The following is a 17,584-nucleotide window of genomic DNA, read 5'->3' on the forward strand; positions in this document are numbered from 1 at the left end:
GGAGCTCACCGGGTGAGCACAGCAGCGCGCCTTCCGCGTCGCTATACGCGCGCGTTACGCGTAGCCTTGACAGACTGTTGGGGCAAGTGCTGTGAGCTAGCGCCTATCAAGGCCGGCTCGGCACACGGCGGGGTGGGTGGTCAGCACCACGCCCTGCCGCCTTTGTCTTCCCTGGTGGCGATGTTTACACACCGCGCCAGGTACTCGCCTGAGGCCGAGCCACACCCACCCACGCACGCACGCATGCAAGGATGCAAGGATGCCAGAGATGTTTGCAATGTGCGCACACACTTGCGTATCGTGTCTGGAACGAACATCGTGGTGAGCGGTGCTGTGGCTGGGAAACGTGCGGTGACAAGAGAGCTTCGTGGTGAGTGTTGTGGCTAAGGGGTGCGCGGCGAGCGGGGACTGTTTGCAGCATTGGGAGCGAGTGTCGCGGCGAGTGTTATGGCGAGTGTTATGGCGAGTGTTATGGCGAGTGTTATGGCGCACGAGAGAATGTCGTGGCCGGAGAGAGAGAGAGCGGTGGAGAGTTATGCGGCTCGGAGCGGCGCACCCTGCCCATCCCGTACTGACCGCGGATTCCGTGTCGATCTAGACCGCAGAAAGGCCCCTCGTTCCGCTACAGCCGCAGGCCGGACTCGGTGCACAGCACGGCCTCCAGCTCAGGCTCCGAGGAGGCCGACCCCCCCTACATCCCCATGGTAACGGCTCCAGTAGCCACCCCCTAGCTACTCCTCCCCTCTCTCCAGGACGTCGTTCACAGCCTCCTCACCTGCTCGACTCCTCCTAATGTTCACTTTGTGAGTTTCCTTTCTCAGTTTCCTTTCCCTGCGATTTCCGCTGGATTCTACCGCTGCTGCTGCCGCCGTTGCTGCCACTGCTGCTGAGGAGTCTCGTTCTGTCGGCCTAGTTTCCCCGTCTCTCTCTCTCTCTTTCTCGCGTCTGACCGACGCTGTTATTTTTTCTCTCGAGACTTCCTGTGGCACGTCTCTGACATTCGCAAGGGTCATGTCTGCCGGCGTTGCCTCTGTGGAGTTCGGTTAACGCCTCCTTTTGTCCGCAGCGGCACGCTCCGCGGCCTTCGAACTTTTGTACCCCTTTGTCGACATCTCCCGTCGACGGCCGCCCTCAACATCGCCGCCTCTTCTCGCTGTCTTTTTTTCCGCCTCTTCCCTTGCGCTTCCTGGGAATTCTCGCCTCTTCCGCTGACGCTTCCTGGGATTTCTCGCCCTCCCGTTGCGGCTGTCCCTCTCCGCGCCATGAATCCTCCTTCCCCTCCTCCTTCGCCTCCTCACCGCTGCCATCACCGTCGCCTGCGTCCAGTGACGAGACGTTTTTCTCCTATTACTGCACCTCGCTGCCCACACCCACCGACACGGAGAGTGGCGATGAGGTGAGCTGTCGGTGGCGACGAGTATCCGCAGCACAAGGATCATGATGACGGCGGATGAGTGAGATGAACGGCCCGGGACTCATTTTGTAGTTGGGAGAAATCCCATTGTCCAGTTGTTAGAGCACCGTGCTAGAAAGTCTGAGCTGTGTTCGATCCCAGGCCATGGATAAACGCTTCTGCGGCCGTCTGGAACGCTCTTCCTTCCAACATTAGAAAGCCACTTGGGCTACGCACTTTTAAATCTAGATTGAAAACTAATTTCTTTAGAACTGCTTTCTGTGTTTAGTTTGTTGTCCTATCCACGCACGTCCGATAAGCACGGTTGGCTACGTATGATGCGAAAGAAGTTCAACATACACACCATTAGTGGCGTTTGATATCTGAATCGGTCCTGGGTGTAGCCACATCTCGTGAACGATACGGCACGGAGGAGGGGGGGGCATCATCCAGTCGTGAATTGTCACAGCGGCCGTCATAAATCAATTCCTCGATGAGTCTCGGGGCTCTTCCTTTTTTTCCGTTATACATTCAATGTCGGTGACCTCGCCATTGGCGGCGATGGCATCGTCGCCCGGTCGGTGCTGCTTCACCGCTCTACGGAGGGCCTGAGATTTTGGAGCAGGCATTTCCGAGGCGACGGCCGTGACGTCGCGATTAACATCCGACCAAATCGATCAAAGGGTTTGGCCTAATTCTTGGGATACGAATCAGTGCCGAAAAGAGCCGCCTTGGGGTCCCGGCCTAGCTGCCCGTGGGTGACGCCCCCCCGGGCAGAGCCGCTCTCCGAGCCACGTGGTCTCATCGCGGCCTACGGGTGATACCTCTCGTGAAGATTATCCAGTACGAATGAAACTTTTAAGTTGAAGTTGCGTTGCTATTCGGGACTCAGGCTAAAGACAGCTGCCCACATTGCTCAAAACTTGGACACTCAAACCAGCACTAAACATTTTTTCAAATATGCAATCACTTTTTTGCATATTTTCAAACAAAGTACCTCCGAGGACAAACGCACGCTGGGTAACGTTACTGAATCCAAGCGTAGGCATGGCTTTTCTTCCTTGCTTTGTTTTCTCCGACCCGTTCTCTATCGCCGTTCCCCGTCGCCTTCCGACCAGCGCCCTAACCGCACCTCTCCCCGCTCTCCTCCCTCCATCCCTCATCCCCTGGGTCCTCCTCCTCCCACCTCCGAACCCCCCCACCCCCCTGGACCTTTGAACCCTCTGGCCCGCGACAGAAGAACCAGCCTGCGAGCGCGTCGCCCACGCAAACGGCGTCGAACGCCGGGAGCCCCATGCCGCCTGGCGCACGCGACTGCGTCGAGTACCTCAAGCTCGACCTGCCCGGGTCGCCCGCTTCTACCAAGCAGGTGCCAGCGTCGCACCACCTGCACCACCTGCGCCACCTGCACCACCTGCTCCACCTGTGCCCTTTGCACCACCTACACCACCTGCACCACCTGTGCCCTTTGCACCACCTACACCACCTGCACCACCTGTGCCCTTTGCACCACCTACGCCACCTGCACCACCTGTGCCCTTTGCACCACCTACACCACCTGCACCACCTGTGTCCTTTGCACCACCTACACCACCTGCACCACCTGTGCCCTTTGCACCACCTACACCACCTGCACCACCTGTGCCCTTTGCACCACCTACACCACCTACACCACCTACAATAGACTATGAAAGTCGGCACGACACACGAGGGGGTGGGTGACCAGCACCACACCAGGTACTCATTTGAGGCTGAGTCGACCTAGGGGAGGCCCAGGACCGGTTCAAATAATCGTTACTGGTGTTGGACATTTGCACCATCTGCACCACCTGCACTACCTCCACCACCTGTGCCACTTGCACCACCTGCGCCACCCCTGCGCCAACTGTACCACCTGCACTGGCTCTTGTCACCGATAGCCACGACCCCGTTAACTCCAACCGGCGTGTGCGGAGGCCCTCATCCAGCAGTGGATTGACAAAGAGCTGCATACGTGCACACGTACAGACTCGCGTTATTAGCAGCTGATTCAATAGGATAATAACAGAAGCAAGCCCGTCCTTCCTGGACATCAGACTCTCCATCCAAGGTGATAAACTAACTCCATCGGTGTCGTAATAACTCACAGATCTACAAACCCGTTGGGGTTTTATGTTTGTTATTAATTGTGCTTGTGCACCACTACCAACGCAGCAGCGTCGCCAAACACCTTGTTCCATCATCAGATTAAGCCGAGACACTCGCTGCTACATTTGTCTTTGTGAATATATGCATACGTGAGTATGCCCGTACATATATATGTATGCACCTGCGTATGTGTTCACATTTGGTCACATGCATGTGAGCATATCCTTGCAACCGTGCCGGCCTTAATATTTGCTCGGACTCGCCCCAACACTCTATGTGGGCTACACAGAGGGAGATTGCTAACCACGTGCAGCCTTCTTCACACTCGTCCTCTCTTGTCCACCCTTGTCCACCCTTGTCCACCCTTGTCCACCAACTGCGAGCAGAAGTCGGCCGCCCCGAGCCCGGCGCTCACGGAGGAGAAGGTGGACTACGTGACGGTGGACAAGGAGAAGACGCTGGCGCTGCAGAACACCAAGGAGGCGTGGCAGGACAAGCGGCAGATATCGGAGAACGACGTGCCGTCCAAGGGCACCAAGTGACGCCGCCTCGCCTCCCACCACCCCCTCGGCCCCGCGGCAACTCGGACTCGAGAGCTAAAAACTGAAAAACAAAACGCGCTGCGGAATGCGAGAAGCACTGCTGCCCAGGATGGACGAACGCGCAGCGGCAGTTTAGTTTTTTTTTTTATCTTATCTCACCGGCGCCAGCGGTAGAGTTTCTATCATCCTCCTGGCTTGCGGTGAGACGTGAGCGAGCGAGCGAGGCCGTGCGACGATCACCGAAACCGGACGAGCGGTGCGGTGCAGCGGCGATGACGGCGGCTTTCATGGCTGAGCCCACACCGGTGCACGGCCCGCTGCTTGGATGAGAGGCGGCGCTGCTGGGCGCTGCCACGCCTGCCTGCCGGTGGTATCTCCGTCTGTCCGCTGGGCGCCAGCGAAGAACCACGTCGATGCAGATCGCGAGCAGAGCACGCCACCCACCCGCCCCTCCCATCGGCGTGGGATTTAACTTTCAAATATTGTTTCGTACTTTATACATCAACTGTCGATTTTTTTTAACTCTACACAGTTTCTACTTGAGCAACTGCTACAATGTCGCCGTCTAGTTTTTATTTTATTTTGTACTCCCCCCCCCACCCCCACCCCGAGATGTTAATTTTATTGCCCGTGGTGAACGTTGTGGTGCAAACCGGTAACAATGCAAAAGGGAACACCCTTCACAGCTGATTTTTTAAATACAGCCTGTATACAGTCTATATATATACACAGTATATAAACATGGACGATGACTTCTGCGACGGTCGGCGGCGAAGCCATCGCCGGCCGTACTCGTCGCCATGGCTACCATCACCGATGAACTCATCGTCCGCTCCGCCCGGTGGAAAGGAGGTCGCCCGATCACTACGGCAACACCTCGCGAACTCGCAAAACAATCTGAGGGCCGGCGTCCACCCTCCGTCAGGGCGGAATTGCCGGTCAAGATGAACTGGTGGACTTGACTGATCAGGGTGAACTAATGGAATGTCCATGGAAGATGGACCAGCTTGATCAGGGTGGACTAATGGAATGTCCATGGAAGTTGGCCCGGCTTGATCAGGGTGGACTAATGGAATGTCCATGGAAGTTGGCCCGGCTTGATCAGAGTGGACTAATGGAATGTCCATGGAAGTTGGACCAGCTTGATCAGGGTGGACTAATGGAATGTCCATGGAAGATGGACCGACTTGATCAGGGTGGACTAATGGAATGTTCATGGAAGATGGACCGGCTTGATCAGGATGGACTAATGGAACATGTCTGGTCAGGGTGGTCTATTGGACTGGCTGATCAGGTTGACTTTGGTGGGCTAATGGACTCGCAGGTGAATGTGGACTCATGGATTCGCTGATTAGGGTGGACTAAACCATCTGTTCAGGGGTGGAATTTCTCGTCGAGGTCGAGCGCCTGGTCATGTTGGACCTTTAGTTGAATCGTGGTAGACACAGCGGTCAGGGCGAAGATCTCCTCCCAAGGTGAACTCGCCACTCCCACGATGGACCTGCTCCAGCGACGATGAACCGAGTGGACGAGTCCAGTGCTGGACTCGTCCGAGGGTGGACTCGCGGATTTTCCGGTTGAAGTGGAGCTGTTCTCATAGGTCAGGGTGGGCGTTCCGGATAGAGCCATGGGGCTGTGCCGGGAACGGCGAGTGACGGGGAGCTTCGTGCCGTGGCCGGTCGTCGCAACATCACCCGTCTGCCTTCTTAACCCCCCCCGCCGCGCGCGCCTGCCCAAAGACGCAAAAAAATACTCGTGAAATGACAAAAAAATTGAACAGATTTGTAGAAAAAAATATATAAGAATAATGCTGTGGTTTTACATAACGATTTCAAATCATGTTTTGTAAGAAAGACGCCTTGGTTCACGTTTGCGTTTGTCGTTGTCCATCATTTTGTCCGGTTTGTTTTGTTTTACAGAAAACAGGAGGGAGTTGTTGTTGTTGTAAAAATGGTTGAAGTTGCAGTTTGTCTCATTTTAGTATTTGCGCGAGCACTTGATGGCGGGGGGGATGCTCGGATTTTGAGGAGGGGCTGTCATGCCTCCCCCCCTCCCAACCTCTCCCCCCCTCTTCCTGCCACGTCGTCGCCCTCTCACTGTGCCCCCCCCCCCCCAAACAAAACCACCAACTCCATTGTAGCCCACGTGAACCCTGACCCCTGGGGCAAGGTCGCCAAACCCAGCGGTAAATTTGTCAACAGTCGCAACAAAGGAGAGGGCATCCCGGGCCGAATGATGTCGGCAGAAAGGAAATGCCAAATAGAGACAAGACGTCGCCTCTCCCCCTGTCGCGTACCGCTGCTGCTGCTGCTGCGTGGCTGGGTCTCGCCGCTTGTCGTTCGGCGACGATGTCCGACGTTTCGCTCCAACGTGCCGGGAGCGTCTTCGGGATCGGAGAAGCTTTCCGGCGCGGCGAGTGACACGCCGGATGATCACACCGAACGGTGCCGCGATACAGCTCGAAACACATCGGGGGGGGGGGGGGGGGGTGTGATGTATTAGCTGAATTACGTTCGGCTTCTCCGATAGCTGATTGGACAGTGGTGATGATGACGATGATGGCCGGAGTGGAATTTCATTAATTTATCTCTAATGTACGCGTGCGACCCTTTTGTCAACTCCGCCGCTGGACGAGGACCTCCGCGTAGGCCGTGCGTATCGATGGGGGGAGAAGGTTGGGAGGGGGGGGGCGCTTGTTTCACCATACTTCACCACGCCTGCCAGTGCGGACTGGCCGGCGGCGCCCACCCCCGGGTTAAGCGGTCGGTGGCGGTGCCCTCGGTTGAGATTGTGCGCTGCTGCTGCTGCCTTCGACTACGATGGGTTTATTTCTATTTATTCTCGACCGCGCGCCGTCGACGTCGCTAGGAACGGGGAGGTGCGCGGTATTCGCGAGGTCAGGTGACCTCAGCCCCTTGGGGGGGGGGGGGGGGTGGTCCAGAGAAGCTATGCAACAGCCCCTCGTGATGAGGCGCTCACAGTTGGTCCTTGAGAAATTAAAATTGAGCAAAAACAATAATATTAAAAACAGCGGCACCAACAGCAACAATAATAAATAATAAACATCCAAGACCATTCTCAGCCACGCTCTCGTGCACCCTGTGCACGGTGTGTGTGTGTGTTCTTTTTCCGCCTGTCCCGAGTCTGTATGTATGTGTGTGTGCACACGAGTCTCGGTGTATGTGGCTGTGTGTGATCTGAATGTAGCCGCGCGTGTGTATGTGTACAGCGATGATGGGGAGCTGTAGTGGAGCGGTTTCGCTACGCTGCGCTACGAACCCGGCGTCCCGAGTTCGATTCCCGCTCACGGCCAACACCAATGACGATTATCTGACCCGGTCCTGGGCCTCCCCTGGGTCGACTCGGCCTCAAATGAGTACCTGGTGCGGTGTTTAAACATGCCACTGGGGTGCCAAAGGCGGTCGGGTGTGGTGCTGGCCACCCACAACATCGTGTGCTGCTCCGGTCTTCATAGGTGCTCGCTAGCTAACAACACTTGCCCAAACAGTATTTTCAGGCTATACGGGGGATCTTTGTATTTTGTTGTGTATATTGTACAGAGATTGGTGGTGCAGTGGTTACTGCACTGCACCAACGCCCCCCAACCCCGGATGATCCAACCGGCGATGAGCGAATTCTACCCAGGGCCCGGGTCTCAAATGCACACGCGAAATAAATAAATGATTCGGGCATTTAAAGTTGTTTCCAGGCACGCATTTTTAATAAAAAAAAATATTCAATTAAGTATACGTTGGAGTCGGGTCACAACCTGGCGGTTGCAAAGGCACGCAACTCTGTTGTGATACAAAAAATAGAGCTTTATCACCCACAAACAATGATGATGGATGAAGCTGGTGGACAAGGGAGAAGTAGGGAATCAGGAATTCATTTCTCACTGAAATATATTCAGGGTCACTGCCAGACAAGACTGGTGGTGGTGGTGGTGACAGGCACATGATGACGCGTAACCACGGCCGAAACGAAAGGTAATCATGAATGTGGTGTGCCGGGTAACGGAATTACGTTAACTAACTCGGCCGAAATTAAACTAAAAGAAACTTTTTTTATTTTACCAGGTAAGGCCCTCTGAGCTATATAGCCCTTTATCAGAAGCGACCTCGATATCACAAATCCAACGAAATGGCTTACGTGTAAATGTATCGCAGCCAAATACTCTAAACGCATGTTTCTAAATGTGGAGGGAAACATCGGAGGGACCCGGAGAAAAATCCACGCAAACACGGGGAGAGAGAGAGACACGCAAACTCGCAAATATACAGCAGGTGTCAGGGTCAGGAGCAAACCCACGAACTCGTGTATACCAGGCGAGGGAGTGAACACCTCGCCAACCGTGGGGCTCCCACGGTGAAATTTAATGTAATGTTAACAGTAATAATTGGTATGTTATTGTTACTTTGTTACAATTTTAAGCCACCCTCATTGCGTATTGACAATGGAACGCATCGCGTAACAGGTTGCTACGTCAACTCGGTGTAGTAGACGAGAGGAGACGCCAGGGGGCCTCGAGAGAGAGCAGAGTGCGGCGCACGGAACGGCACGGCCTGGCACGGCACGGCAAGGGCTGGCCCGGCACGGCACGGGAAGGGCTGGCACGGCACGGCCCGGCACGGCCCAGCACGGCCCGGCCTGGCACGGCACGGAGCGGCACGGCACCGACAGAAAAGTTTTGAGTGTCTTTGCGGGCACGTGAATTCAGATTTGCGACATTCAAATTGAGACGTGTGTGTGTTTTACGTATGTTAATGTAGATATATATTTATTTGTTATTCCTTTATTCATTAATAGATTGGGGGATTATAAGTGACGGCCAAGCGCCCTGCTGTCAATTCTTGGCAATAATCTCTCGTGAAGAAGAGAAGCATAATCATAATAACAATAAACTATGCTCATTATTCTGGGTGATGATGTACTTAATACTTCGCGGTCTGTGACATTCACGTTCAAAGTGTCTGTTTTCGTGCAATTATAACATTAACTACGCATTAAGTTAGAAACCAGCAAACCGTACTAAATCTGCGTGGTGAAGTATGGTCAGGCAACCCGCCCATGGGCCACACTGTGTGGGGTAGGCCTTCATCTAGCAGTGGATCGACAAATAACTGCAATTTTTTTTATGTTTGTTAATCACAGATGCTTAAAAACGTATTAAAATTAACGCGTTTGTTGGTGAACTTATGACAGCGCTCCCTCTGGGAGACCCTGTCATCGGCAGTACAGAAAACATACAGTACATTGTACAGTACTCTACTGCACTGTATTATATTCTCACTTCTATGCTCCCCGCCTTCACCACCACTGACCATCGTGGTGAAGTATGGTCAAATAAACCCCCTCGGCTACAGCACCGCGTAGCCATGGAGACGCTCATCGGCATCAACTCAACACCCAACTCATCAACCTGACACCCAACTCATCAACTTGACACTCAACTCATCAACCTGACACGTAACTCATCAACCTGATACTCAACTCATCAACTTGACACCCAACTCATCAACTTGACACCCAACTCATCAACTTGACACCCAACTCATCAACCTGGCACTCAACTCATCAACTTGACACTCAACTCATCAACTTGACACCCAATTCATCAACCTGACACTCAACTCATCAACCTGACACCCAACTCATCAACCTGACACCCAACTCATCAACTTGACACCCAACTCATCAACTTGACACCCAACTCATCAACTTGACACTCAACTCATCAACTTGACACCCAACTCATCAACTTGACACCCAACTCATCAACCTGACACCCAACTCATCAACTTGACATCCAACTCATCAACCTGACACCCAACTCATCAACTTGACACCAAACTCATCAACCTGACACCCAACTCATCAACTTGACACTCAACTCATCAACTTGACACTCAACTCATCAACTTGACACCCAACTCATCAATTTGACACCCAAGTCATCAACTTGACACCCAACTCATCAACCTGACACCCAACTCATCAACCTGACACTCAACTCATAAACCTGACACCCAACTCATCAACTTGACACCCAACTCATCAACCTGACACCCAACTCATCAACTTGACACACAACTCATCAACCTGACACCCAACTCATCAACTTGACACCAAACTCATCAACCTGACACCCAACTCATCAACTTGACACTCAACTCATCAACTTGACACCAAACTCATCAACTTGACACCCAACTCATCAACATGACACCCAACTCATCAACCTGACACTCAACTCATCAACTTGACACCCAACTCATCAACCTGACACCCAACTCATCAACCTCACACTCAACTCATCAACCTGACACCCAACTCATCAACTTGACACTCAACTCATCAACTTGACACCCAACTCATCAACTTGACACCCAACTCATCAACTTGACACCAAACTCATCAACTTGACACCCAACTCATCAACTTGACACTCAACTCATCAACCTGACACTCAACTCATCAACTTGACACTCAACTCATCAACCTGACACCCAAGTCATCAACTTGACACCCAACTCATCAACTTGACACCAAACTCATCAACTTGACACCCAACTCATCAACCTGACACCCAACTCATCAACTTGACACTCAACTCATCAACTTGACACCAAACTCATCAACTTGACACCCAACTCATCAACATGACAACCAACTCATCAACCTGACACTCAACTCATCAACTTGACACCCAACTCATCAACCTGACACCCAACTCATCAACCTCACACTCAACTCATCAACCTGACACCCAACTCATCAACTTGACACTCAACTCATCAACTTGACACCCAACTCATCAACTTGACACCCAACTCATCAACTTGACACCCAACTCATCAACTTGACACCAAACTCATCAACTTGACACCCAACTCATCAACTTGACACTCAACTCATCAACCTGACACTCAACTCATCAACTTGACACCCAACTCATCAACTTGACACCCAACTCATCAACTTGACACCCAACTCATCAACTTGACACTCAACTCATCAACCTGACACCCAACTCATCAACTTGACACCTAACTCATCAACCTGACACCGAACTCATCAACTTGACACCAAACTCATCAACCTGACACCCAACTCATCAACTTGACACTCAACTCATCAACTTGACACCAAACTCATCAACTTGACACCCAACTCATCAACATGACAACCAACTCATCAACCTGACACTCAACTCATCAACTTGACACCCAACTCATCAACCTGACACCCAACTCATCAACCTCACACTCAACTCATCAACCTGACACCCAACTCATCAACTTGACACTCAACTCATCAACTTGACACCCAACTCATCAACTTGACACCCAACTCATCAACTTGACACCCAACTCATCAACTTGACACCAAACTCATCAACTTGACACCCAACTCATCAACTTGACACTCAACTCATCAACCTGACACTCAACTCATCAACTTGACACCCAACTCATCAACTTGACACCCAACTCATCAACTTGACACCCAACTCATCAACTTGACACCCAACTCATCAACCTGACACCCAACTCATCAACTTGACACCCAACTCATCAACCTGACACCCAACTCATCAACTTGACACCAAACTCATCAACCTGACACCCAACTCATCAACTTGACACTCAACTCATCAACTTGACACCAAACTCATCAACTTGACACCCAACTCATCAACATGACAACCAACTCATCAACCTGACACTCAACTCATCAACTTGACACCCAACTCATCAACCTGACACCCAACTCATCAACCTCACACTCAACTCATCAACCTGACACCCAACTCATCAACTTGACACTCAACTCATCAACTTGACACCCAACTCATCAACTTGACACCCAACTCATCAACTTGACACCCAACTCATCAACTTGACACCAAACTCATCAACTTGACACCCAACTCATCAACTTGACACTCAACTCATCAACCTGACACTCAACTCATCAACTTGACACCCAACTCATCAACTTGACACCCAACTCATCAACTTGACACCCAACTCATCAACTTGACACTCAACTCATCAACCTGACACTCAACTCATCAACTTGACACTCAACTCATCAACTTGACACTCAACTCATCAACTTGACACCCAACTCATCAACTTGACACTCAACTCATCAACCTGACACCCAACTCATCAACTTGACACCCAACTCATCAACCTGACACCCAACTCATCAACTTGACACCCAACTCATCAACCTGACACCCAACTCATCAACTTGACACCCAACTCAACTCATCAACCTGACACCCAACTCATCAACTTGACACCCAACTCATCAACTTGACACCCAACTCATCAACCTGACACCCAACTCATCAACCTGACACCCAACTCATCAACTTGACACCCAACTCATCAACTTGACACAACTCATCAACCTGACACTCAACTCATCAACCTGACACTCAACTCATCAACTTGACACTCAACTCATCAACTTGACACCCAACTCATCAACTTGACACCCAACTCATCAACTTGACACTCAACTCATCAACTTGACACCCAACTCATCAACCTGACACCCAACTCATCAACCTGACACCCAACTCATCAACCTCACACTCAACTCATCAAACTGACACTCAACTCATCAACCTGACACTCAACTCATCAACTTGAAACTCAATTCATCAACTTGACACTCAACTCATCAACTTGACACCCAACTCATCAACCTGACACCCCACTCATCAACTTGACACAAAACTCATCAACTTGACACCCAACTCGCCCGCAGTGATTCCTCGATCGTTTGAGAGCCGCTTTTCCCAATCCACTGCTGGATGAGGGTGCCCTCTCCATATCGCAATACAATTTTAATGAGTGATAATTGTTCTTAAGGAACGTGAGCTGTGACGAACATCGCCAATGCGCGTCACTCTGAATGCAACTTGCGCGTGACGCATGCCCCCGTAATTCGCAAAAAAAAGTTTTTAGCTTTACGATTTCATTTGGTTTGTCACTTGAGTGACGAGCGAAAGAATTTGGAAGAGAGTACCACCCGCACCTTCGTCGCATACCTTCATGTAGATAGTTTCATGAGTGTAACATTGGAAATTAATTGAGAATTATTTGCGCACTGTCCACCGAGGAGGTGAAGCGATGACATCAGCTCTTGTGCAGGTGCTCAGGTGGATTTTAGTAAACTTGAAACTAAACTATTTTTTTTTTTACCAGGTAAGACCCACTGAGCTATGTAGCTCTTTTTCAGAAGCGACCTGGCCACAAATGATAGCTCAACGAGGTGGCTTTTCCCGTGGAAATTGTACAGCAGCCAAATACTCTAAACGCGTGATGTTGATTCTAAATTTGGATGGAACAACCGGTGGACCCGGAGAAAAATCCACGCGACCACGGGGAGAGAGACACAGACACGCAAACTCAAAATATACAGCAGGCATCAAAAATCCACGCGACCACGGGGAGAGAGACACAGACACGCAAACTCAAAATATACAGCAGGCATCAAGGTCGGGATCGAACCCACGACCTCCTGTGTACCAGGCGAGGTAGTTAACATATCATAGCCACCGTGGTGATGATGAGAGAGAGAGCATGCAAACTCAAAATATACAGCAGGCGTCAGGGTCGGGATCGAACCCACGACCTCCTGTGTACCTGGCGAGGTAGTTAACATCTCACACCATTACAGCGCCCAGCGATACTACATTGCTGGATCGCGGAGTGATGGAGGCGGCTTCGCGTGAGGCCTTCATCCAGCAGTGGATTGAGCATGGATACTGATGATGATTACGATGACTTGGTAGGAAAACTATTTGCCTTCAAAAAATGTAGCTGGGTGTGGCAGAGTCCATGACAAGCGCTGACATTTTGGGACGTCCCTGGACAGCAACTGCATCCCCTTGACTCATTGTCGGCCCTGTGAATCCTTTGTGGTTTTATTTGTTTGCACTTGTTTCAAACAAATGCAACAGTGTACCAGCAATGGTGTGTCTGTGCGTGTGCGCGCGCGCGCGCTTCAGATCGTGGTGGTGTAGTGATTAGCGCTACCCTACGCTACGAACCCGGCGACCCGAGTTCGATTCCCTCTCACGGCCAACACCGGTGACGATTATCTGAACCGCTCCTGGGCCTCCCCTAGGTCGACTCAGCCTCAAATGAGTACCTGGTGCGGCGTGTCATAATCGCCACTTGGGAGACAAAGGCGGCCGGACGTGGCGCTGTCCAACCACTACCTCGTGTGCCGTGCCGGCCGGCCTTCATAGGAGCTCGCTGACAGCACTTGCCCCAACAGTCTGTTAAGGCTACACGGGGGATCTGTTTGTCTTTTGTCAGTTCGTGGAGCAGAGTGGATCCATGACGTGCGGGTGACCCGGGCGTACCGAATGCGACGTGCAGCATCGCGTCACACTCGACAGTGCTGTGGTCGTGATTCAGAGTTCGGGTTATTAACGATAGGGGTTGGGGTGATTTCTATGGATTGGGTTAGACAGAGGGTAAAGGTTAGGGTTTTAGGGCTATTGATCGGGTTAATTCTAGGTATAGGAACAGGGTAAGAGCTAGGGTTAAGGTTATTGGTTAGGATGGAGTTAGTGTTAGGGCTATGGGGCTATGGGTAGAGGTTTGTGCAATGATTAGGTTATTGATAGAGGTTAGGACTCGGTTAGGGTTAATGCTAAGGAAAGGTTTACGCTAGGGTTATGGTTAATGATGCGATTAAGGTTAGGGCGAGGCGTGGATTCATTATTCATTAAGGTTGAGTTGAGTATCGTGATGAGTTGAGTATCGTGATGAGTTGAGCATCGTGATGAGGTTAATTATGCTGCGGTTCGGGTTAAGAGCTAAGTTAGGTTGAGTACAAATGAATAATGATAAGGCTAATGTTGGTTATGGTTTGCATAAAAGTTAGGTCTTGGATTAGTTATTGCTCGGGTCAATAATGAATTTCAAGGCTATATAATTAGATTGGTTATATTCGTGTTGGTGTTAGTGTGAGTGTCCTGGTTAGGTTTAATTGTACGGTTAGTATCAACGTTAAGGCTGTGGTAAAACTCATGGCTGAAGTTAGTGTTGGGGCGAGTGTCCTGGTCAATATTACGAGATGGGATTAGGGGTAGGGTTCGTGTTAATGTTAGTGTTCACATAAAGCTTCGGGTTAAGGCACGGGACGAATGCCAAGGTGAGTGTTACGGGATAACTTCATGGCGAGCGTTTTGTGTTCGAGGGAAAATGGAAGGTAAGTGACCTTGTAAGTGGATTGTTCTAGATTTGAAGTTTTCGTGACTGCAATGATCCATACTCCCGGCATCCGTCCTCCCTGGCTCCTCCCCCCTCCCTCCTCTTACCCTATATAATAATCTCTTATTACAAATAGCTCTCTTTACAGTAATTTTGCTGTGCTAGTTACACCTGATGACGGAAGCTTGTGTTGCCTCCGAAACGTCGTGATTTGATTAACTTTATTTTTACCTACGTGACTTTACCGAAAGTACCAAAGAGTAAGTGGATTGTTAGATTCTGGTGTCACCATCAACCGGCATCAGACCATGGGCAGGCCGATGTGTGCACATACTCTTTGGTTCTTCGGTAAAGTCACGTAGAGAGAATAAGAAATTAAATAATAGCATACGACGTTTCGTTTGCAACACAAGCAGTTATCATCAGGTACGTATGGAAGTGAAAACAAACCTAGTAAACTTAGAAATATAATGCAATACAACACAGAGAGTCGGCGAACATAACAGTCAACACCCTACCTGGTTGATTACCTTCTTACAAAGATTGCTAAATTTTAGAGAGAGACAAAACACAGAACCGGAGACACATAGAAGTGGAACATTCACAGAAACAAGCTACAGGAGTGCGACTGTGGTCATTCAACCCACACACAATCAGAATATTTTCCTGGAGGAATCCGATGAGCTGTAAAGCTCTTTTTCACAGATGTCCAGCAAGGCGGGTAAGAACGTTACAACAAACAATAAAAAAACACGATAGGAGTGCAAAGTACAAGTAAATGTAAACAAATCGACCAAAACATAAATAAAACTAAACCATCCCCATCCTTCCAGACAATGCCCACTGAGGGATTAACTTAATTTTCCAAAAGGCATCTGGCCACAAATGATAGCTCAACAAATTGGCCCATCACAATTCGGACATTTATAGCGGCAAAATAATCTAAATACTGTCGCCTAAACGCGTGTCTCGAAATGTGGAGTGGGGAAAACCGGAGGACCCGGAGAAATAAAATTCACTTGACCACGCTATGGGCCCTACAAAACGTCGCCGTGGTATTGTTGAAATTGTTCCTGTTGTTGAGTCGCAAGGCAAACAGTGCAAGTTAAAAAACAAGGTAAAAATGTGTATATACAAAACAGATTGTTCAATAAATTAAACAAAGCATACTCATTATAATGAAACTTGTTCAACTAGAGGTGTTCCTGCGCTTGTTCAGCAGAGGAGGAGGATCAACAAAACCGCAGCAAATCCCTCTGCTGAAGCCGCCCCCCTCGACATGACCCTGACTGTGGACACATGACCCCCCCCCCCATACGCAAGAACAAACAGCAGTGGATGAGTGCACGTACACATTCCTACGTACACCGAACAATTACCTTCAGGAATGCAAAGAATCTCTCGGGCTACTATTTTTACCGACAATATCAATATGACTGGGAGAGGAAGACACCTGTTTATTCAAAGAATGCTTTAAAATCCACCCCTATCCGCGCCTTGGGGGCCATCCATTGAGTAGGTACGTATAAAATCTGTCTTAACCTGACCTCTCCCTCCTCCCTGTACGCACGCGGACTTTTTATACCCCCCACCCCCACCTGCGTACGTTCGCCTGACCCACGCCCCCCCGAATCCTATAGAACGGCCGATATTTATAATATTTACGTGTTTAAGCAAACAGTCCACCGCCGGACTATCTAACTCATTTGAAGGCCAATGTAGACAAATTATTATCGAGGCTTCACCCCCCCCCCCCCCGTTCCCTATGCGTACATTGTCAGTAGACCCCCATACGCAAGCTACGCATTTGGGTTAACCCTCCCCACGGCCCCCCTCCATGCGCACGGACTCCACGTCCCCCCCCGCCCCCCCCTTGTTGCACTGAAGGCGTCCGAGTCCGTGCCGCTGCGGGCTTCGGGGCCGTGGGCGCAGTCTGTGCCGGGACTCGTGGATTGGGTGTGCAGGTGTGTGTACCCCCTTCACTGTGTGTGTGTACCCCCTTCACGGGGTGTGTGTACCCCCTTCACGGGGTGTGTGTACCCCCTTCACGGGGTGTGTGTACCCCCTTCACGGGGTGTGTGTACCCCCTTCACGGGGTGTGTGTACCCCCTTCACTGTGTGTGTACCCCCTTCACGGGGTGTGTACCCCCTTCACGGGGTGTGTGTACCCTCTTGACGGAGTGTGTGTACCCCCTTCACGGGGTGTGTGTACCCCCTTCACGGGGTGTGTGTACCCCCTTCACGGGGTGTGTGTACCCCCTTCACGGGGTGTGTAC

General features: G+C 50.8%; 1 protein-coding gene across 1 annotated transcript in view; it reads left to right on the forward strand.

Moving 5' to 3' along the window:
* Nucleotides 1-7,148, forward strand: part of LOC116943629 (GRB2-associated-binding protein 1-like) — a 119,111-nt gene extending 111,963 nt beyond the window's left edge. The window contains 3 exon segments of the mRNA XM_032956649.2: nucleotides 599-704; nucleotides 2,631-2,762; nucleotides 3,907-7,148. Of these exon segments, the coding sequence (XP_032812540.2) occupies nucleotides 599-704; nucleotides 2,631-2,762; nucleotides 3,907-4,062 (394 nt within the window). The 3' untranslated portion in view covers nucleotides 4,063-7,148.
* Nucleotides 7,149-17,584: the final 10,436 nt, after the last annotated feature.

The sequence above is a fragment of the Petromyzon marinus genome, chromosome 18, assembly GCF_048934315.1.
Source record: "Petromyzon marinus isolate PM22_M1 ecotype Great Lakes invasive population chromosome 18, UKy_Petmar_22M1.pri1.0, whole genome shotgun sequence".
Classification (NCBI taxonomy): domain Eukaryota; kingdom Metazoa; phylum Chordata; class Hyperoartia; order Petromyzontiformes; family Petromyzontidae; genus Petromyzon; species Petromyzon marinus.